The following is a 22,940-nucleotide window of genomic DNA, read 5'->3' on the forward strand; positions in this document are numbered from 1 at the left end:
CTCCTCCTCCTCCTCCTCCTCCTCCTCCTCCTCCTCCTCCTCCTCTTTCTCTGTTGGCCAAAATACAAGGTTTGGCCACTTGGGAGCATCAGTCATCCTAGTGCGCGTGCGTGTGTGTCTGTGCGTGCGCGTGTGTGGGTGCATGTACCCTTTGCCAAAAGTCTCCAACCAATCAACAATATAGCCTGTGCACAATGTGCGGAGTTCATAAGGATGACGAAAGTCAATTAAAGTCAAGTGGAGAGAGCGAGAAAGACAGAGAGATAAATGGAGAGAGGGAGAAAAGAGTGAGAGAGGCCTACTGACTCGATGCCTTGTGCTGCGTGCGCCTGCTTAGAACACTCCAATGTCCCAAAGCATGCTGGGATAAACAGCACTGATGTAACCTGGCATTCAGCTGCAAGACATATATGAGATATTCATAAGATATTTATTTTTTAAAAACACACACGCACACACACGCACACACACAAACAAGCTCTTATTTTAGGATAGAGGTGATGCTGGTACGCAAAATGCAGTGGGACTTCTGAAGTCAACGCAGATAATGGGCGCTATTTTCTTAGTGCTCGTGTGCTTGGGCATTAAAAACTAGCGCATCTTCATTTTCATGCCAGTGCAAGCCTCATTTCACTTGTTTGGGGATTTTTGCAAAGTGCGCTGCCATGCATGGTCTTCTGTTCCTCATACCCATCTTTGGTACACCTGAAAATTTGGTGGCTGAAAGTAGACCAAACTTTAGATTTGCTGGAAGCAGGTCTAATTTGTGGCGTAGGTGGTGTAAGATGATTTTAGAGAATTCGATCGAGGCGCAGGCAGACAGATTCATGAGCGGTGTGGTGAATGTTATCATATTTTCATTCATAAATATGACAACAGTCCATGACATCAGCTGCTCACTAGAAATAAAGACAAAATAATTCGATGCATATATAATTCCCTTGCGATGTTTTCACATCAATTCTCTCGCAAATAAAGACTTATTCATGTATTTTCTAATTATCAGGGCAACGTTTCCCAGTACTTTTTCAGTCATCAGCTTGTTGCGTAACAATGCCGGCCAGTAGGGTTCCCAAGACACAGTTATGAAATGATGCCACAGCCATTTAGTGTACGCGGCATTCGCAGTGCGAATCAACCCTCGGTGTTCATTGTAGTGCTGCCAGCGACACAAGAGCTGATGGAAGGACGTCTGATCATCACAGTGTGTCCTTATTGGAACACAGCTCAGCAATTCACACTCTGGATTCTGGGACACATAGGTGACTTACATTTCATGAGCAAAAAAAGTTTGGCATTGACATCTTTCCTCTTTTTTCAGGTTAATCTTAAAATATCTTTCATCTGACCTGCCAAAAAATGGAAATGGCTTAAAGGAAATTGAGGTTAGATTATTCTCTGCTCGTGTCACTTTTAATAAAGCTAGTTGATAATTGAGAAAGCAAAGTACAGGACAGCACTTTGAGGACTACTAGCTGTGGTTTCAATAAATGCATTTCTATAACATTACATTTCGTTTTTGAGGCCCAACGTGACACAAACAATCTGCCTAATAACAAATTAGCATCCAACTCTGGAGTGTTTCTTGCAGCCCAGTGTCTAAATATACTTTTTTGCTCATTTGCTGTCCTGCTGTACATGAAACTGAGCAAAACAAAATTTGAGCTTTGTTTTATTTTATTTTTTACTGACTTTATGAAGGACAGAATTGGATCGGGCAAAGCGTCGACCCAGCGGTTCCGCTCGTCCATTCTCTCCTCCAGTCTGTCCCATTATTGATTATCTGACAAGACGAAAAGCACTCCATCCTCCCTGGTTTCTTCCTCCTTCTAATCTAACAAGCAGCCTCAGCATCTACCGTACATCACTGCCCCTTTTTTTTTCAAGTCACATAAGGAAACGTTCTTATTGAATTGCTTTTTACTATGCGTCGTTGCCAAGTCTTTCCACACCAGTGCCAAGAAGATCATTTGGTGATCACTGTACAGTCCAACAAAAGACAAATTCCTGATGCACTAGTTAGTTTATGTCTCGGTGTTACGGATGAGAGTGGAAGTGGGGTGCCATCTTGTGGCAAAATGTGCACATGACATGCCTAAAATGCAACAATAAATTACTGTTCATTGTCCAACGCACATGCTCAAATGTATTTTAATTTTCTTAAATTGCTCATCTTAAAATTTTATCGTTGATTGTAGGGAATTCGATTGACATTTTCTAGGAAAGTGTCCATTATTGCAACCTTTCCAGTCTATCTCTGATGCGTGCGTCTATTTTAATGCAATGTCACCGAGCGATAAAAGTCTTATAAAAGCTTTTTCTCTTATCAAAGTTATGACCTAACTTCCATTAGGAAGCTCATAAATTGAATGCCTATGCCAACTTTTCTTTTTTTATCTGAGTTGCTTCTTTTGCAACAAAAACACTTGATTTACTCCCAGGGGATCAATGAAGTGCTATTTTTAAGCAATGACGCTCCAGCGACTAAGAAAGGTAGCTGACGTCAATGGATGCTGCAAGATAGAAGATAATGCTGAGGCTGCTTTAATGTCCAAGCTCAAACTTTTTGAATTTGGACAATCTAATTAGAATCTACAGTGTATGATACTATTAATAAATTTGTGTGGCAATTGTAATTTTAACCATTTTCTGAAGCAATTTAGTTTTAGGTTCATTATGTACTGCAAGATGAATGAAGGCTAGGTTAATAGTTCAAGTAAAATATTTTGCTTTTTTGTTATGTAGACACTGGATTATAGATTTTAGGTTGCACAAAAGTTACAGTCTTCAACAATAAAGGTCACATCCACTATCCATGAAGGTCACATCCACTATCCCACTATCCAATGCGTCCAATGTCTTTAAGATTTAGTTTAAAAGTTAAAGCCACCTGAACTCACACAAAATTTATAGATACCACTCATCTCATTCTCTTGCACTTCAAAGTCTTAGGAGTGTGCGGACGGACCCATTGGGTGGATGTCTTGGGGGAGCTCCCATTGTTAATTGATCCTTTTCAGCTAAACACAGAACTGAAGGCACGGAGAAGAAAAAGAAGACCAGTGTCGGACAATGGGGTCCCATTGCTTCACTCACACAAAGCACCATGCACAGTCTGAAAAGGTACAGACCAGTCGGAGTGCCTGTATTGACCTGGTTGGACTCTCCTCACACTTGCCAAAAAGTGACTGAAAGAGATAATCAATCACGCTGTCAGTAGATAAAAGACATAAGTATTGGGACACTTATATGAATATTTTTTTACCATACAACAGCAGCTCCGCACATCAAGAGGCGTGTCCCAAGACTTTTGCAACTCGGCTGTGTGAAATTCAGACAGTCCACTCAAACGCAAGGTGTCCCACACAAAAGCTCTGTCCTTGCTCCTCCACATCAATGAGGGGATGAAGGCCAATTAGCATTTCACAAGTGGGCCTTTCCTCCTCCTCCACCGCAACCTTCCCCGCAGAGAAGTCCTCCGCTCCTCCTGTCCTGCATGGGCCCTTGTTGTGGCCGTTGGCAGGGTGACAGTGCTCGAGTGTGCAAGCTTGTGCTATTGTCCACCGGCCAGGGGGAGCCATGGAGACCCCCAATAATATGACACAGGAAAATGTTTGCTGATGGCAATTCTATGGGCTTTGTCCCACTCTTTCTCCTTCATGACGACTCGATTTAAGTCTCTAAATGTTTGACTACAAATGCAGGAGTGCTATCCAGGCTCCCTTTGCCTTTGTCCCGCCGGGTTTGAATGAGTAATTCAGCCTTTGTGCCGCTCGATTGAGGGGGCAAACAGAAAGACAAGATTCTTGAGCGCTCAAGCCCCTTTCCATGGTTATGCACTCTTTAGATCGCCCCCTCCTCCTCCACCTCCGCTTCCCGCCGCAATTTGGAAATGCAAACGCAACTTTATTTACATCTATACATATTAGGCGCAATCAGTGAGGTCAAGTGATGTATTTATTTTTTAATGTAATCAAAAAACAACAAAAAGGTAAACAATGTTGTTGCTAAAGTGTTGAATTTTTTTTTAACCTCAACATCTCCATGACAACAATGTGCGATGGAGAAGAATTGGATAGCAGGGCGCTCGCAGGCTGATTGTGGTCCATTGTGAGGGGCCTGAGGTCGCTGATTGGTTCAAGGGAAGCACCGTAACTACAAGCAGTTTATATTCATTCAGCTTGGTCAAGTACCCCCCAAATACAGGCTGGAGGCTGCAGGACAGAGCCGCATCCACACAGCAGAGGTGAGTATTTATGCTATTATTTCATAATGAAATTAAATTGTGTAGCTGTGGTATTCTTTTTGTGGAGGTTCAGGGTTTGAATCTTTGCACAGGCCTTTGAATGTATTTGTGGGCTTTTTCTTTATGTTCTCCGGCTATGCTTCACATTCTAAATTAATACATGTTCGGTTCACTAAAATTTAGGGGTGTTGACTCATTTTTGTCACTGATGTTCTTCCCATTATATACAAAGAACAAATGGATACTTTTGAAATCAAAAGTGAATGAAATTGTTCGATTGTTTATTATTATTATTTTTTAATTGTATTGTTTAATTGAAAAAAAAAACTTTAGAAACAATGTTCTCAATATATAGTTATAATAATGGGCATTTTTGGTATAAAATTTGGCACAAAACATGAAGTAGATGCATATGAATTGCTTCAGCAGGGCAGGCCACATAAAATGATGTGGTGGGCCGAATCTGACCCACGGGCCTCGTGTTTGACATAGTGCTCAAATTGTCCTTAGTTGAGAATGCACCCTTTAATTGTGTTTTCATATCATCTTCAAGCAGCTTCTTCAAGATGGACTACCATTTTTGACATGGAGTGATTCAACAACAATTAAAAACTACAAAAGCATTGGATGAAATGGCAAATGCAGACAGCGAGGTGAGAACATTGCTGAATTTTGTCAACCTGGCTTCCAGCGACATCAAGGCGGCCTTGGATAAGTCGGCCCCGTGCAGACGCTCGGTGGACCACAGGAAGTACCTGCAGAAACAGCTCAAACGCTTCTCTCAGAAATACTCTCGAGTGCCGAGATGTCACCCGCTCAGGTCCGCTCAGTGCGCCAAGCCGATTGCGGGTCTGCAGGAGCCAGAAAAGGGCAACGGCGGTGGCTGCGTGCAAACAAGCGCAGACAAAGTGGCGGGATCCGTGGAGCAGGTGCCCATGAGGAAACGTCAGCTTCCGGCCTCTTTCTGGGAGGAACCCAAGCTGAGCAAGAGGGAGCACTCCCACTCAGGACTGAGAAAAAGTCACGCAGCCTTGATGGAGATGCGAGAACACAGGAAGGGAGGTCAAGATGAGGACGCCAAGGTCACGCTCTCCAGAGAGGCGCTGAAATTGGAGCGGAACTCTCAATACGACTTGAGCGTGTGCGCCTGCTGCCCTTTCCAGTTCCACCACCAGCAACAGCAACAGATTCTCCACGGCCACATGGTGGTGCCCCATCCAGCTCTAGGACTGTGGTGCAAGACCGAGCCGGAACGAGTAGAACAGCCGCGTGGGCAGACGATTCATACTCATGTGGTGGTCAAGCCGATACCCACCAAGCCCACCATTAGATCCCCTATCTTCAGCGTGTTTGGCTTCATTTGAAATGTAAACAAGACTAATTATGTTCATCTCAGCAATCAATAATGAGACTCTTCCTCAAGCACTTAATGGAATACTTGGGTCTATTTTGGTTTTCTCCTTAGAGGACTAAAATGCACTTCTTCATTCTCTTTTCTCTGATGCCAGACAGTAAGTTGACAGGTTTCTATTCTTAGGATTTTTATAGACCTGGCTTTAAAAAAATATATACTCAAGGTCTCTTTCATCATGAGAATAAATATAAATGTGAGTAGAATTGATTTTCTTAGTCACAGTAATGTTTGATACAGCCGCTTTCATTTCTTAAATAAACGATTCCCACAAGAAGTCCCGTGGGCTTAAGTGAATTTTTATCCTTCGCTGAGGGTTCCTGTGAAATTTAAATAATAATAAAAAAAAAAACATAAAGGAGAGAAAGTCACATCACAGAGTTTATAAATAGACATATTATACAGACGAGATATATTAGGTTTAAAAAAAGACAGACAAATTGAAATGTACTTAATGGCTGAGATGCCAGATGTCATCTTAACATCATCAGTCCATCACAGTGAGGTATGTGATCAGTCTTCCTGGTAGAGGTAAACTCGAGAGGGATTGCAGTCTGTGTGGGCCCACTTGGCTTCGAATACTCAGTCTGCAAAGCTGACGCAATGGACGAGGTGACACTATGGAAAGAAAATAATTATTAATATCCATCCACTCTAATTTGATGTGTGTGTGTGTGCATGTGGGTGTATGTGTGTGTTGCCTCACGTGACTTCCTCTTGACGGCAACCCATTCGTGGCGGCTCTCTAAGAGTTGAGTGAGTTTGCTGCACAGCTGAACATGAGCGACATGCTCCAGCAGCAAGTCTATGATGGGTCCGGCCCATTGGCTCATTGTTGGTGTTGAAATCCATTGACAGAACTAAAAGAGAGGAAAAACAAAAGGAGAAGTTAAATAAAGTAAATATAGTGGTGGGAAGTAACCAAGTAAGCTTGCTTTATGACTGTACTTAAGTAAATTCTTTAAAAAACTTTTTTAGGCAGTTTTTGACACAACAGGAAAAATACATAGGCAAGTTTTACAATGCTAATTCAGCTGTTTTTTTTGGTCGTCAGTTTACAACAATAGTAAAATGTTTCGGTTAAACTGTCTAACTGGAAAAAAATAGCATAAAAACCTGACCCAATTCAAGTTTGACCAGGGAAAAACTAGACGACAGAACAGGAAAACAACAGTAGACACCAACAAGGAGGAACATAGGGGCAGGGTTTAAATACATAAGGTAACAAGAGGAAGCAGGTGAAAGATATGATGGGAATGAAGGGGTGTGTCTGAGGGAAGCGTGCTCTGACACGGGCGTGACAACTCTCCAGTGTTGGCTGAAAGACTCACCAATCAGGCCAAAGTGAGAAAAAAGTGCTTTGCTGCCACCTTGCAGCATCCATAGGCAATCACAAATATTTTTAGCTGGGGGTGTCAATTGTTCATTGGGTGGGTGGGGTTCATTTTACTTCTACTCATTATACTACAGAGTGTGAGAACCTTTGTCACCTTTGACCTAAGATGTCTCACATTGTTCTTCATTGTGGTACCTGTGTTGCTTCATGTGCTGGTCCATTGCAGTTGAAGGGAAATACAGTGCCAAGACTTCTCATGTGGGATTGTTCTGGATGAGGACCTCTGCCGTATGAGCAGGAGAAGCAAGAAAGGGCATCACAGCCATTGTCCAGAAGACACTTGAGCAGAGGCAGATTATCCATACAGAGCGCAACAACCGCAGGGAACGTCGTAGCCCAAGATGGGATTTTGGCGTTGATGTCAGCTCCTTTCTGCAGGAGCAGGGACACGGTCCTCATGCTGCCCTTCTGCACGGCTAACAGCAGAGGACTAACCGGGTCCAGGCCAGTGGCAGCGCCGGCGTTAAGGAGGACCTCGGTTGTCTCAACGCTGCCGTTGGCGACGGCAAAGCAGAGGGCCGTCGTGCGTCCGTCGACGTAGCGTGCTGAGCGAGCGGGGGCTAGCCTGGCGTTTACGTCCACGCCTGCTTTAAGGAGCACAGCTGCCACTTGCGGCCTGTTGTGCTCGGCTGCCAGGTGGAGAGGGCCGATGGCGCTGTGCCGAAGTCGAGTGCGACTAGTCACAGGGACAAGCAGGGACACCACCCTAAATACAAAGTCACAAGGTCATATGAGTCATAGACAGTTTTTTTTTCCACATGCAATCGATAAATAAACTCACTCTCGGTGTCCATGTTGAACTGCAACGTGTAGAGGGAGTAATCCTGAGTTAGCCATCTTATTTGCATCTGCATTTTTGGACAACAACACTGCCACAATTTCTTTGTGGCCATTTTTACTTGCTTCATGCAACGCTGTGACACCATCACAAGTCTGCATGTTTACATCAGCGCCTAACATGGAAAAAAGTTACAATTTTGTAATATCAGTTCATAATCATTAATACGTACACATATGTGATTACCTTTTCCGATGAGGTAATTCAGTGCTTCCAAGCGTCCCGTTTGAGCTGCTACAATGAGTGGTGTGATACTGTATGTGTTGGAGGGGTTAGCAGTAGCCCCAGCTCCAATGAGAATGTCACATGTTGCTATGTTGTTCCTTGATACGGCCTCGTGGAGGGCTGTCCATCCCTGAGCGCATCGCTGATTCACGGAGGCCCCAAAGGAGAGGATGAGCCTCACCATGTCCACATTGTCCAACCTGCAGGCTGCACAATATTTGACAAGTGAGGATATAATTTGCATTGCTTGTTTGGTAAATAATGGAGCTACTCTACCTGTGTACAAAGGGGTTTCTTTGTTCTTGTTGCTGATGTCAGGATCAGCTCCAGCCTCCAGCAGACACGTCACACACGACAAATGTTCACCAGAGACGGCAAGCAGCAAGCCTGTCTGTTCCTGCAGGGTGCGTTTGTCTGCAGAACTTGGATGTGCTGGAGCAGGAAGCAGCACATAAACCAGTTGAGGGACTCATTTGTGAACATTTGAACATATTTACACAAGGTGATACCTTTCAGTAAGGTCTTCAAGCAGTCAAGCTGTCCATTGAAGGCTGCATGATGCAAAGGGATCCAGCCTTCCTTGTTCTCCCTTATCAGACTGTGAGGAGAAGATGCTGCCTCTTTCTTAACAGCCTCTACATCCCCCACTTGGATTGCCAGGACCACTGGGTTAACATCCCTTGAACGTAAATGAATATATATATTTATATATATTTATATATTTTACATGACTTTCACTTTTTTTTAAAATTATTGATGTATTGTTTACATGTTTGAGACAAATAAAATCCATGCATTCATTCATTCATTTATTCATATATACGTATATCATGTACAAGGCAACTTAGAATTTTGAAACTTGAAAGGTCAACCTGGCTGTAGATAGAAAAAATATAAGATACAGTTATATTTTATAATATATACTGCAATGGCACTTTTAATCTTTATTTCTACAGATTTCTTTCACATTTTTAGGTTTTTATATACTCATATTAAAAAGAATAACAATAATATGGCAGAGCAGAGGTAATACCTACTATAAACAATGAATATTTAGTTAATTTGGAGTACTGTATATTAAAACGGTCCGTCATCATATCTTATCCGCACAATGGAAGCCATGCATAGATACGCACACGCGTTGAACAAGAGACTCACTCCGCGTGTGACGTCACGTTCATTCCCCTGCTGTCTCCTTGCAGTCTCGACGTTACCTCATAATCATCATCAGGATTATTACCGATAGATGATTTAGTTCGGCTGTGACGAAACTGCGCTAGATATTGGTAATAGCTGAATTTGGTCATCATGGCTTGACGCTGGGTGGTGACAGCTGAGTTGTCACACACGCAGCCGGACGGACGAGCGAGCTCGGCGGTGGGCAGGCAGAAAGGCGCGGAGGCAGGCGTGGTTGTGGTGGTGGTGGGGGATCAGCTGTGGTCGCTCAGATTATTTTAGGCTCTTATTGTGAGGCAGGCTTCATCCTTATATGTCAGGACACTCACGCGTCCTCTGATAACATGAAGCCTGAACACAACACAGACTTGTCTGCCTCGCCATTCATTTGCCTTCATTATTTGCATGCTTTCTTTACTATTTAAACACCCTGATTCAAAAGATAAGACATTCATAACCATACATTCAATACATCACTGATGCGTTTTTCAAGAAAATAAATTATCTCATGATTTAACTTATTATTATTATTGTTAATGCAGTGGTACTTGTATCTACCCATACTTGTAAATATACAGGGATCCCTCGCTACTTCGCGTTTCGTTTATCGCGGCTTCACTACATCGCGGATTTTTTTTCCAAATTAAAAAAACATTTAAAAGTCGAAATAAAACTTCTAAATTGAGGAAACGTGTCTAACCTTTAGGACAAGGTAGTATTGCTCCAAATGTTTGTTTACATTACATTACAGTCCGTTTTCACGTGTTAGCGCGATCGTGAATTAGCATCTTTCTGCTAACTCGTTAGCCTGCCCACTTCCTGGATTTCATTTATCGCGGGTGGTTTTTGGAACCAATTATCCGCGATAAACGAGGGATTACTGTACTACACTTTTTCAAGTAAACCACAACTGAAGTCTTAACTTCATTCGTGTTGGTTCCCGCACAGAAAAAAATATCAGCCTGGCCAGGGCTATAGAAAGCATGCTTGCTCTTTGAATGACCTTTTTATTCACCTGTTATCTTGTGTTTGCATTTTTACAGCTATCCCATGTGACCCTGCATAGCTTCTAGGTAGCAAAAGTGCAAAATGTATATGGTGCAAGTGTTTAATTTATGGTTGTACAAGAATACAAAGACATTTAATCCTACAGGCATTTAATATTTGCACAAACTGTGGCCATCTTGGGGCAACACATGACAACTAGTATGCAGTTGTACTCACAATCGCACACAAAACGAAATCCAAATGTGTTGATGAGTGTGTTGGTCTCTCATGCATTGCTCACCTGTGTACAGTGTTTCCTGATGTAGGGAAAAGGTCAACAGCCAGCCCGTTTTTGCCTTCCTGGTCCAGTCTCTGATATAGAGACCCACATCTGTTGACTGCAATCATCCCAGAAGTCCAGTCCCCCATCCAGTGTGTCCTGACGGTTTGCCTACAAACTGGTGATGCAAGATGAGAAGAGCAAAAAAAAAATGTGTGAAGCATTAATAAAACAACAGGCCCATTTATGGAGTTTGTGCACACTCTCTTAAAATCAGACTACATTTTTATGAAAGCTCTGCAATGTGCCGTGGTTGACATCAGAGAGCAGCTCAGGCGAAGAAGACAGATACCTTTTAAGGACATGTTGAACTGAGTTTGCTCACATTTGCTGCTCCACAGGGAAAGCTGATGTGAGGTTATGTCCTGGTCAACTTAATTGCAACACTAAATGTTGTAGCAGGAGGTTGACATTTGACATTAAAACACATTTACTAAACATCTCTACAAAAATGCATGTATGACAAAATGTATTACACACAAAATTTCAGTTTACCTCAGTGCCAGCGATCACTCAGAGTAGCTTCTACTTGCACGAGCAGGAGACAATATTAAAAAGTTCCTGTGATGAATCAGCGCCCGTCATGCACATTTGAGTTTCACAATTATGTCTGCAAAAGCATTTGTGAAATATGCTTCCTGCGACAAAACTGGAAGTGACATAAACAAGAACTTCAAGCGTGTCTATTTGCAGCTAGAGGAACTTGACCAGACTCACCACATTAATTGCTCAACCAGGATGAACTTTACTTGTTGACATGGTTGTGTCACTTCTTTTGACCACAAATATATTTGTGTTTTCAAAAGCTCAATTATCTTCAGTATGTGACTAATGCAGAATTGATAAATAATGGCAAACATAAAATACAAACAATATTTCCATCAATAGTCCTATAGTATAACAAAGATTTGCCAAAAGTAAATTAATGTTTTTTTTATTTCTTTCATGCAAGCTAGCAAGAATATTAAAATCATCATTAATATGATAAAAGGTTAGCAAATTGGTGCGATTTTTCTTTGAGCCCATCTTCTCCGTTGAGGTTTTTCTTGGGAGCCAAGATTTAAAACAGAGTGTGAGCTCGTCTTGTTTTCCTTCGATCTTACGGAAGTCATTTGCATCCCCAGTGCAAACATCTCCGCCTCTTGAGGACGTTGCCATGACAACTGAGAACCGACCCGAGTACATTCCCTTCAGTCTGTCGTGGTCTCTGGGCAACCGAGCGTCGTCCAGAAAAAAAACATCCGGAACGTTCAGCGTTCGTTCGAATGTGGTCAACACTTGTTTACTTTCAATTAACATGATGACCAACACGTTTCCTTTCTTGGCGGACTACGAGCGGCTGAAGCTCAGAGTGGAGAAGAAGACGAGGAACATTTTTATTACTCAGCCCGATGACTGCAGGTAGGCCTGCTCCCCTTTTGATTCTAATCCCATTCAACTCACCCTACATTATGCACAATGTTCATTTTCTCAGGAAAAGAGAGGAGAATGTGAATTACATACCTGTTGTCACTGAGGTGAGACGAACTTTTGTACTGCACGTGACCAATATGAATTGCAAGAAAATAGAAGGTAAACATGCAATTTCATTTTTTAAAAGAAAAATAGTACTCAAAACGTGATACTTAATCGAAGCTTTAATGACAAATACAATTAAAAGCTTTTTTAGTTGCTCTTTTAATGCATATTGTTCTGTGGATTCTGGTGTGCGCACCTAAGCCACCAGAGGGCAGTATAAAAGAGCCATCAGCTTAGACTCAGATGTTCAGCCCTTCATAAAAAATAAATATATACATACCTCTGAGTATTTTCATCTAATTATTAGCTCATGTGCATGAATATTAAAAAGCTTCCAAAGATGTATTTTGCCGACCACCATTATACAGCAAATAAATTTAATTGTTGCCATTTAGCCTCCAAGCAGAATCCTCAAGATTGGCGTGAACACCCTACAAAAGACCTTGGTTCTGAAGAAACAAGTCGAGCTGGATGAAGTGAACAACCTTCTTGCACTCAAAAGAGAAGAGTTTAAGGAAAATGTGGAGGAGCTGGCTCAAAGAAAGTCTGAGCTGCAGATAAAATATCAAGAGGTGTGTTTACGGATATGCTACACATGTATTTACATCTTTAGATATGATTTTATTACCGTATGTTGTGACATGCATCTTCGCACAGACAAAAGAGAAAATACAGAAGTTTGAAAAGTTTCTGAGTGACAATGAAGTGAAGCGCAATCAAGCTGTGCAGCAGAATAAAGAAGTGCAGGAGCACAATTTAATGAAGCAGCATGAGTTGGAGGAGCTAACTAAACAAATGCAGCAACTTCGAGCTAAGTGAGAGCTTTCACCTTTTCATGATGCTCAATATTAACTCCAGTAACATATTTATTCATTTCAATCGACAGGAGGCTCATTTTGAAGGAGAGACTATCCAAATACAAAATCTACGAGGACTTTTTGATGAAAACATTGGATTATCTTCCAAATGGTATGTGAATATTTGATAATATGTTTGGGTTGAACAGACGATGTGTTTTGCCATTAAAAACAGGGACACAATTTCTTTTTGGGAAAAAATTAAAGAAAAAAGAAAAGAAATTCCACCTCCGACTGCTATTAAGCACACTGCATTAACTGTGCTGCCTTTTTTAAGGTCACCGTGAGACCGACTCGGAATATGCAGTCATGCCCATCATCCGGCGCCATGAGACGTTGTGCTTTACCCACCAGCAGCTGCTCCGCCGTTTGGGCCGTGTGGAGGAGGAGGTGGAGCGGGGCAGGCAACAGCTGCACGCCATCGAGCGAGGACACAACTTGCACAAATTGGTTCGGCTTCACCAGTAACGTTCCCCATACGTGGGAGCTTGACCTGACCTGACTTGTTACCTTTTGCTTAGATGGCTAGTAAAGAACTTTATGAACTTCAGAGGGAGTTGGAGAGCTTGAAAGAGAAAAACAAGCAGGAAGAGGACAAACTGCTGAAGGAGCAAGGACAGTCCAGAAAGAAGGTCACACACAAGGAAACTCTTTGCAAACATTCAAGCTGCACTTTTAGAACACTACAATAAAATCCTATTACATTTAAAGGAGTTTTTTTTTTTTTTGCAGGATATGTATTGTATTGTTAAACAAATAAGGTTGGAATTTAAAAGCATCATGCATATCATCCTCTCAGGCTGAGGAAGTAGGAAGCCTAATTTTGGCCATCAGCAACCTCGCAGAGCAGTGTTACCTGCCAGCGTATGGAACTCTGGAAAACATGAGCATATCCGTAATGATGAACATGGTGAAGGTAAGAAATTAGTTTGGTAGCTTTAATTCGAGTCCAACTAAAGGATAACTGGTTTCAGGAGTACCTCGTGGACAAGGCGGACACAGAGAAGAGAGCGAGGAGACTTATGGAGTGTGGTTCCCTAGCAACGAGTAAAACAGCTTTGACCGACATGAAAGCAAAGGCCTCCATGAGCAGCTTTGGCAGTAAAACGCAACTTAAAAGTCAGAGTAAAGTCAGTAGGACAAGCGATCAATCTAGTTGAGGTGGAGATTTAGAAAAAAAAAAACTGATGAAGCTGTGACGATTGATGTGTCCTAAAATATTAACGACTGTGAAAATGTCAAGCAATGGTATATTTAACTATTGTATTTTAACAATAAAGTCAAACGGAGTCATAAAAACTAAAAGGTTATGAAGAAAATATTTTTGTATGTGAAATGATTCTTTCAGTGTTTTGCTTGTGAACTACCACACTATTTCCATTCCATGACAATTTTCTCCTTTTATTTACATTATATCTATTTGTAACTCAAAAGTGGTCATATTTGTATACATACAAGATCAAATTGCACATTTGCAACATTGGGCTTCTTGAAAGGCCCTTTGTATAATGATGTAAAACAAAGCTGTAGTAAATACAGTCAATCCAACCTCATTATTATCATTATCATTATTATTATTATTATATTGTTGTTGTTGTAGTAGTAGGTTTTTGACAGGTGAGAATGAGCTATAATAATATATATGTATATAATAGTATATAAAATATAATAATAATAATACATTTTATTTATAAGGCGCCTTTCAAGGCACTCAAGGTCGATATAATAATCATATAATAATATTGATTGGGCGGCCGTTCTGACGTGTCACAGTAGTGGGCGGACACGTAGAGGCACCGCGGCATCTTCTCGACTCCTATCAGTTAGTCCATTTACTTCTGCTTTCATCCTGACCAAGGTATTGTTAAAAGCTTCTTTCTGAAGCCTTAAATATTAATGTAAAAATTATTGATGGGAAGTCATTTAGTCGTCTGTTTATTTTCAAACCAAATGGTGTGATTGTAGGGGGGCACCACACAAACACTTTGGGGGGCATCTAGGTTCTCAAATATACGCACCAAATATAATTCATAGGATTAGGAAAGAAGAACCCAGCAGGATATATTGAATTGTGACGATAAGAACAGTAAATTTTGTAATTGAATAAAAGTATGAATAACAAAAAACAATAACGAATTATAAAACCATTGTAACATAAAAGATAACCATTATCAATAATTATTATTATCAAAAAAAGAAATAAGACATCTAATACGTACTTTATACGACTACGTATTGAGAAATTAAGTGGGGGGGGGGGGGGGGGGGGCAAGACCTTTCAAAGTCCCTGTATAGTGGTGCCATCTCATGGACGATTTTATTTACTTCACTCTGGAAGAACAGGATCGTCTTAACAAAAAAACAAAAAAAATCTGTTTCTATTTCCAACACTATATTGTGGGAACTAAATGTTTCCACGTCAAAATAGCAAGATTTTAAATTGAAATAAAACCAAAATTTAGACTTACAAAAAGTGTTATGCTTTAAGCCTGGATGCTCTTTGTGCTTTCTTGAAAAGGTAAAAGACTTTAAGTAAAGAGTGAGATGTCCTTTGTTTTAAAGTTTGACTTTGATCAAAGAGTAAGAAATAAGGGCCAATTTAATTGAATTGTATAATAATTGTATTTTGAAGCACATTCTGTGAGTCTGTTGTCCTCCTGCACTTTAACATTTTTGTTTCTTCACACTGCAGGAATAAACGCGAGCCACCTTTTTTACTGGGCATCAGATCACGACCCCGGCTAGACTGAGTCTTTGCAGGAGCCATGGCCTCAAAAATTGTAGATGAACTCCGCTGCCCAATGTGTCTGAACATCTATAAAGATCCTGTCATGCTGAAGTGTACCCACAGCATCTGTCGTCTATGTTTGAGGATGTGGTGGGAACAAAAACAAAATAATACGTGTCCTGTCTGCAGGAGCAAGTGCCATGTAAAAGATGTGTCTTTGAACTTGATCCTGAGGAATGTGTGTGACATCTACACAAAACACTTGCCAAAGCCCGAGACTATCTGCAATCTACACGACGAGGAACTGAAACTATTCTGTCTGGACCACCAGGAGTGTATATGCCTCCTCTGCAAAGAGGCACAAGTCCACGTTGGCCACAAGTTCCGCCCCACCGATGACGTTGCGCAAGATCACAAAAAGGAACTCGAAAAATTCCTGGAAACCGTCAAGGAAAAACAGCAAGATTTAATCAAAGCCAAAAACAACTGCAGTGAACAAGCAGCGTACATCAAGGTCCAGACTAAGCAGGTTGAGAAGAAAATTAAAATGACCTTCAAGGAGCTTCGTGAATTCCTGCACTTGGAGGAGGGAGCCAAATTGGTTGATCTGATGGAGGAAGAACGAAGAAAGAGTCAGATGATGAAAGAGAAGATTGAAACTCTAAGGAAAGACATAGATGCTCTCTCAGGCATAATCCGAGCCACAGAGCAGCAGTTGACCTTGGACCACATTCTCTTCATGAACAACTACAAGACTGCAATGAGCAAAACCCAACAACTGCCTGACCAACCCAAACCATCTCCAGGAGCTCTTCTGGATGAAGCCAAACATCTGGGCAACCTCAAATTCACCGTGTGGGAACAAATGAAGAAGATAGTATCCTATAGTCCCGTGATCCTGGATCCAAACACGGCCGCCGCACACTTAAGTCTGTCTGAAGATTTGACCACTGTGAGTTTTAATGGCTGCCAGCAGCGTCCAGTGAATCCAGAGCGTTGTAAATTCTGGAGCCGGGTCCTTGGTTGTGCTTTGAATTCGGGAACACACGTTTGGGATGTTGAGGTGGGAGACTGCACAGATTGGGTAGTAGGTGTGGTAGGGGGGGACTCGTGCTTACCACATAGCAACTTTTTATGGGGCATTATATTTCATGACAACAAATATCGAATTTTGTCACTACCATTAAGAAAGAAGGATCTGTCGGTCAAAGTGAAAGTGCAGAGGATCCGAGTTCATGTCGATACCAACGCAAGATCAATTTCATTCTTGGATTCTCTTACAAAAACCGAATTATACACTTTCAAAAACATTCCTAATTGGCCAAACTTGTATGGGAAGTGGATGATCTATCCTTATATTACCACAAATGACAAAGTTCCCCTGAAAATAATACCACTTACCGTTAGTGTTACGACTCAAATTCAATCATTTTCAAAATGACACTATTTTTTGTGTCATTGTCACCGAATTTCATTTAGTCATCCTGGGGCTTTGAACCGTAAGAAAAAATATTGAAGCCAAAGGATCGCCACTAGGTGTCAGAAAATATCCACATTGTTTTTGCTCTTACTGAATTTCGTTTTTGAAAGTGTAATCAAATTCGAACCATATGTGAAAAATATTGAAGAAAAATACGGTATTAATTAAGAAATACAATGTCTGTAATTAAATGTTTCATTTATTTTACTTGATTTAAAAATGGAACAAATAAATACACCACTGAATAAATGTCTCATTTATTGTTTTACTTATTAAAATACGGAATGAAATATTTACAAGGTATCTCCATATCTATTGTGTGGTGAAGGACATGAAATGATCCACCTCAAACTGGATTCATTGTCGTCGAACTGTAATTTGTGATGTCATTTGTGATAATTTAACAACATTGTCTTTCCCTGCAGCTGTACAATTTCTTTGGCTACTTGATGGAACGCTTCACCAATGTCGGCTTATCTCCTGCAAATGCAACTTTCTCGCAGAACACATACTTTGATTCAGGAAGTCTTAATATTGCACAGCTTTCACAAAAACATAAGGCGCGATACGGAAACGTAGTGGTATTATTGCTACAAAAGTGTTGAGGTGCTCGACAGCTCCACAAGCCTTTCCCATGACCTTCTGTGGCGTGTCCAAGCTGGTGGAGGCCTTCAAGCACAGATGGTCACATGAAGCGACGACAACACAGTCGTCAAAAACACATTTGACTCTCAGACAAAAATATGATTTTGTTTCTATGAGTAGCATGGTAATTTTGAGATTGGCCCTCAGATGACCCATGAATCAAGGTTTCTCTTTTTTTATCAATGGTATGCTTGAGTGAAGTGGGGAAAATTCCAGAGAGCAGGGAGGTACTAACATGTTCGCCATGTTCTGCAGTTTCTTGGAAAGACTTGAAGGCTGCTGTGAGAATTCCGTCTTCCATATGACCATACACGGTAATTAGCTCCAAGCTTCACCTTGACAATGTGACCTCCTCAAAGGCTGAACAAAAGTGAAAGGTTCATGGAATTACGTGGCTCAGTGCCTTAAAAGCAGCTCTAATTTAACAAATATCCATTTTATTTTGTCTATTCACTATATAGTTGTACCTAATGAAGTGTCCACTAGGTCAGTGAGATCACAGCCAGCCAATCACAAGTATTCTATCTTGAAAACAAACCTCAACTCGTCACTTCTTTCCCAGATATGAGCTTTCCGCTCATGTTGAATGAATGAATGAATCTTTTCAAACATGATTTAAAGAATAAAAACAATAAAAAACAAACAACAAAAAACAAATCACTGTTCAAAAAGGAGTTGGAAGAAGCCTAGGCTAATCATGTCCTACCCCTATCCATCACTTAGTTCCAAGTGAGAAGATTAAAACTACAAAAGAATCAAATAAAAACAACAAAAACATCTTATAATCCAAAAGTTTAACAGTAGTCACCTTCATTTTCCTCTTTTTGGTAATTTGCAAATATCATTCCTTTATACATTCTTTTAAATGTTCATAACTTTCACAGGAATACTCCTGCATTTTTGCGGTGACTCCCCTTTTTTGTGTGTGTGTTGTAAAATACGCTTTATTGTAAAGTGTTGAAATATTTGAACTTAGGTTACATTGTCCACATTTGTTTTTATTACTTGAGATGCATGACAAGGAAGTAATATGTAATATTTCTTCTTTGAGGATTAGACTGTTGATAGATTGTCTCGTGTCAACTCAAGTGTGTGGATCTCTTCTTATATTCATGCTTCTCTTTAATACACAAATCTGACCTTTGGATTTTTTTATGGTGCACACTGGACCAGCTGAGAGTTATACTATTGTAAAAGAAAAAAACTACAAAATACTGTTGCAAACTAATCTCTTTGTCAATCATCATGGTGAATCAATCGTGAAATTAAACAATCCTTTTTATTCAAACTTCACTTTCATTTGACCTCAATTGTAATATGTTACTAACATTGATTAATGATTAAGGCCTTCCTCCAGTGTGGGCACCACACTTGTGCAACCATTATTTAATTTCAGTTGTTTATTTCGACAATGTTGAAGCATGAACTTCCCACACTGGTTGATACATAGCGCAGGTGTGTTTCCCTTGCTTGGACAGCTTGAGCGGAAATATCAAATCGTGTGTGGCTCTGTATTTGACCTCCTTATCTGTACCACCGTGAGACCACCAATGTATTTTTGGCTCTAGCCACCACATTTTATTTTATTTTTTTTATCTCCATCATTTATTTGTGTTGGCTCCCCTCGCTGTCAGATTTTAGCATACAAAAAGCGCCCCTTGTTGCCAGGTGTCTTATTTCTTCCATCGACTTTCTGTCCTTGAGTCTCACCTGCAGAGGGGGATAATATTGTTCGAGTATTTATCAGTGTAGATTTCTACATTTCATGTTTTCCCTGGTCATCCTTGTCCAAATATTGGAAATTCAGGCATTTAGTTTATTTTAATTTACCGTAGTTGTCTAAATGCATACAAAACACATGCAATTGTATTTTGTTATTTTGAATGATGTCTTGTACCATATTTAGCGTAATGAGTTGTCAATCGATGCGATCATTTTGAGTGTCTCTCAATTTTCATCCACTGGTGTGAAACTTGGTGTGAAGACTCACTTTTGACAAAAAAAAAAAAAAAAGACTGAAGAAAAGGCCATATTTAGGAAACACTGAATTTAGTAACTATATCCGACTATCATAAATGGACCCAAAAAAAGTTTCAAAATGCCACGGCAAAAAAAAAATCACTGCAAATCTGTCATTTTGGTTTGAAGCGGCCATGTTAAGCGAGGTAATTTATTTGCTTTAGTTGGCCGCATGTCCGGCCTTGAGTTTGATGCTCATGGTGGAATTATCTTTTTTGATGTTGTTTTATTGCGGCCTCTACGTGGACTGCAGAGCTTGTGGGTGGTTTTGCACCTTCCACTGTTAATTATCGCTTCCTCTCTTTCAGTGTGTTGGCTCATCCTTCATGTTCTCTTTCACACAGACCTGGGGACAGGACAACAATGTTAAACATCTCAAGGCCAAGCAACGCTTCAGGAAGATAAAAAGGCAGTTTTCCCAGGAACTGACAAGCACTACCTTGTGGAGCATCCTCACGTCTGGTCACTCCGAGTGCCACCTGTCACCGCAAGAAGCCAGCAGCCGCCGCCACTGTCATCTTGTTCGCCCGTTGTAGTCCATCCAGCCAGACACCTGAGATGGCCTTCACCTCCGTCGCTGTGATAGCACTGATGTGCTCCTCCGTGATGATGGCAATTATCTCGCAGCCCAAGCAAGAAGATGCGCTGCCGCAAGACTTCACCAGGTGAGGCTCAATGAAAGCATGTAGTTAGACATTTTAACTTTGTTGGATCTAATGTAAATGTGACCACCATGACAGAATAATCCTAATTCTACTTATAAGACAAAATATTAACAAACAAAACAATAAATTAAATTAATATATAATATTGTATTTTTCGTTAATATATTTTGAACATTTTTGTGAAAATATCTATGACCTGATGTATTGATGAAATATTGAGTATTTGTACTGTAGTTTCTAAAATACATTTTAGTTTTGTTTGACTAACATTTGAAACTTATTCTTGCATTATTTAGTTATGTTTATTTTAGTTTCAATTATTTTTTTGTTGTATTTGTAGTTAATTATATACTTTACTTTTTATATGGTCATTTGTGGACATCTCATTTCAAACACATGCACAATATTTTAATTCATATTTTCTATTATAATTGTCATTTTTATGAATTTAACAAATTTTATATATATATACTATATATACACATATTTATAATTTTAGACTTAAATCATTTTGAAGTTACTTTTACTGTTTGCATGCAGGTGCCATGGTGAGTCCTTGCAGTCCATCCGAAAGGAGCTCTTGACTGCTCTCAACCTGGAGACCGAACCACTGTTGCCCAAGGGCAGCAGGAAGCAGTGGAGCGCAACTGCTGAGCGACTCAAGAGGGCTGTGGCAGCAGTGGCAGGTAGAACTGGAGTGCAATGTAGACAACCTGAATACCAGAAACTTTAACGCCCATTTTCTTCCATAGTCTCTCCCGGCTCCTTTCCTGATGATGGCCACGACGCCTCAGGATGCTGTGGCGAGACCTTAGAGGTTTCCATGACAGGTACACACGCACAAAAAAAAAAAAAAAAATAAAAAACATACAAATATTGATGACAAGGATAAATGGAATATGTTCTTCATGTGTGTCTTGGCCCCAGGTGGCCAAGGCAGGGACACCAGAAGGCGCAGCACATTGATTTTTTAAGCAAAGCAAAAAATATGTTGCAAAATATATTTTTTTCTTGATTTGTGTCATTACTTTGTTTTATTGAGTGCAATATAAATGGGTGCTATTGTTCTTCTGAGTTGGAATTAAATGATTTGGGATTTTAGCTAAACAAAGATGTTCACTGTGCTAATTCCTTGCATGTTTTTCATCCAGATCTCGGCTGGGACAATTGGATGATCTATCCTGAGCATGTCACCTGGATGCACTGCGCCCCCTGTGGCTACAGCGCGTCGTGCAGGCCTCAGCCCAACGTCCTCCAACGTGATGACTTGCAGGTCTGTTTGCTACAGATGAATTTATTTACTGCCTGTTGAATTAAAAAGTCATTTTAACATAGGTGAATAGGTTATTTAGATCCACTGTATAGGATTAAATAACAGCCTTCATGCATAATTGTTGCATCTCAGTTTTGTAATTCGAGATATTGTTTAATACCACTCTTGTGTGTTCCTCTTTCTGCAGGTCCAGGCACCATGTTGCCAGCCCACCGCCCAGAAAAATGTGCCTGTCGTGTACATGGATGAGTGGAACACCATTGTCATCACCTCCATGCTCCTGACCAGCCGCTGCGGCTGCTTGGGCACCATTCAGCCTCTCCAGGAGTAACAATGGTCACCTGTCGTGCAGCACACTTCCTCCACTCGAAAATGCTCAAATAACTTCAGTATATTGCCATAAATTTGCATTGTAAAAAAAAAAAGTCCTTTGCCAAGAAATTGATAAGCAATAAAATGGATTACAACATCCATCCATCCATCCATTCTCAATAGCGCTCATCCTATTCAGGGTCGCATGGTGTTACTAACCTTCCTTCAATTTTCTGCATTTCAGTTGAAAAGAAAAACACAAAGCGAACAAACAGTGACCATATAACTGATTGGTTGGTTTGATTTCTGTATACACTATACTGAGTGCTGAACTACTTAAATTGTTTTTGTGACTGGTTCTAGTTCTCAATTTTTTAACATGGTTACAAATATCACTATTTGTAATTTTTCTTTATATATGTATGCATGTTTATATATTCATAGCACCTCAATCTTCATATATGCTGATGAAACCTTTCACTTTGTTCATAACTTGTGCTGCCATTTCTTGTTTAATAAAGGCATAAAGCCTCTCAAAATGACCTATTTTGTTTGTGCAGTCTTTGTAGATTATTTATACAAGTTTTTTCTTGTACTTATGCCCTTCCAGCATTTTATTATATAACCCTAAAATATGTTCATAAATAATTTTCTCCTGTTAAGCACCCTTTTAGCCCAGGAGAGAGAGAAAAAAAAATCCCTGGTAGCTTTAATTGCTTGTTTTTTGCCACAGTAACTTTGCACTTGCTTGAAACGTATGACTTGCATATTTATGACGTAATATCACCTCAACTTTAATGTATCCTTGGAAAAAATACAACATG

At 40.4% G+C, this 22,940-nt stretch overlaps 5 protein-coding genes across 12 annotated transcripts; 4 read left to right on the forward strand and 1 right to left on the reverse strand.

Moving 5' to 3' along the window:
* Window positions 1–4,202: 4,202 nt before the first annotated feature.
* Window positions 4,203–5,929, forward strand: fam181a (family with sequence similarity 181 member A). Of its 2 annotated transcripts, none has more exons than XM_088401428.1 (2): window positions 4,203–4,246; window positions 4,800–5,929. In XM_088401428.1, the coding sequence occupies exon 2, from the start codon at window positions 4,879–4,881 to the stop codon at window positions 5,608–5,610; it is 732 nt and encodes a 243-aa protein (XP_088257554.1). In that variant the 5' UTR covers window positions 4,203–4,246; window positions 4,800–4,878; the 3' UTR covers window positions 5,611–5,929. The 2 variants fall into 2 exon arrangements, with proteins under 2 accessions (XP_088257554.1, XP_088257555.1); XM_088401429.1 differs by having other exon boundaries at window positions 4,212–4,246; window positions 4,803–5,929.
* Window positions 5,930–6,025: 96 nt separating this feature from the next.
* Window positions 6,026–11,211, reverse strand: LOC148385412 (ankyrin repeat and SOCS box protein 2-like). 5 transcript variants are annotated; one of them, XM_088401427.1, is made up of 9 exons: window positions 11,115–11,211; window positions 10,581–10,737; window positions 8,626–8,795; window positions 8,393–8,548; window positions 8,078–8,323; window positions 7,835–8,006; window positions 7,189–7,759; window positions 6,364–6,517; window positions 6,026–6,275 (listed from the first exon to the last, which is right to left on the reverse strand). In XM_088401427.1, exons 2-9 carry the CDS (start codon window positions 10,706–10,708, stop codon window positions 6,145–6,147), a joined length of 1,728 nt encoding a protein of 575 aa, XP_088257553.1. In that variant the 5' UTR covers window positions 10,709–10,737; window positions 11,115–11,211; the 3' UTR covers window positions 6,026–6,144. The 5 variants fall into 5 exon arrangements, with proteins under 5 accessions (XP_088257553.1, XP_088257550.1, XP_088257552.1 ...); XM_088401424.1 differs by lacking the exon at window positions 11,115–11,211 and adding an exon at window positions 10,912–10,939; XM_088401426.1 differs by lacking the exon at window positions 11,115–11,211 and having other exon boundaries at window positions 7,189–7,425; window positions 7,489–7,759; window positions 10,581–10,866.
* Window positions 11,212–11,771: 560 nt separating this feature from the next.
* Window positions 11,772–14,299, forward strand: ccdc197 (coiled-coil domain containing 197). 2 transcript variants are annotated; one of them, XM_088401328.1, is made up of 9 exons: window positions 11,772–12,020; window positions 12,094–12,136; window positions 12,533–12,709; window positions 12,795–12,952; window positions 13,024–13,106; window positions 13,272–13,444; window positions 13,516–13,626; window positions 13,794–13,910; window positions 13,969–14,299. In XM_088401328.1, exons 1-9 carry the CDS (start codon window positions 11,776–11,778, stop codon window positions 14,152–14,154), a joined length of 1,293 nt encoding a protein of 430 aa, XP_088257454.1. In that variant the 5' UTR covers window positions 11,772–11,775; the 3' UTR covers window positions 14,155–14,299. The 2 variants fall into 2 exon arrangements, with proteins under 2 accessions (XP_088257454.1, XP_088257455.1); XM_088401329.1 differs by having other exon boundaries at window positions 13,546–13,626.
* Window positions 14,300–14,742: 443 nt separating this feature from the next.
* On the forward strand, window positions 14,743–17,455 carry LOC148385414 (E3 ubiquitin-protein ligase TRIM35-like). Of its 2 annotated transcripts, none has more exons than XM_088401326.1 (2): window positions 14,743–14,852; window positions 15,687–17,455. In XM_088401326.1, exon 2 carries the CDS (start codon window positions 15,760–15,762, stop codon window positions 17,161–17,163), a length of 1,404 nt encoding a protein of 467 aa, XP_088257452.1. In that variant the 5' UTR covers window positions 14,743–14,852; window positions 15,687–15,759; the 3' UTR covers window positions 17,164–17,455. The 2 variants fall into 2 exon arrangements, with proteins under 2 accessions (XP_088257452.1, XP_088257453.1); XM_088401327.1 differs by lacking the exon at window positions 14,743–14,852 and adding an exon at window positions 15,488–15,512.
* Window positions 17,456–20,274: 2,819 nt separating this feature from the next.
* Window positions 20,275–22,658, forward strand: LOC148385415 (bone morphogenetic protein 8A-like). The gene is made up of 5 exons (XM_088399858.1): window positions 20,275–20,531; window positions 21,072–21,217; window positions 21,284–21,361; window positions 21,683–21,804; window positions 21,992–22,658. The coding sequence occupies exons 1-5, from the start codon at window positions 20,425–20,427 to the stop codon at window positions 22,133–22,135; spliced, it is 597 nt and encodes a 198-aa protein (XP_088255984.1). The 5' UTR covers window positions 20,275–20,424; the 3' UTR covers window positions 22,136–22,658.
* Window positions 22,659–22,940: the final 282 nt, after the last annotated feature.

This window comes from Syngnathus floridae, chromosome 16 (assembly GCF_059516105.1).
Source record: "Syngnathus floridae isolate MCC-2025c chromosome 16, RoL_Sflo_1.0, whole genome shotgun sequence".
NCBI classification, from domain to species: Eukaryota; Metazoa; Chordata; class Actinopteri; order Syngnathiformes; family Syngnathidae; genus Syngnathus; species Syngnathus floridae.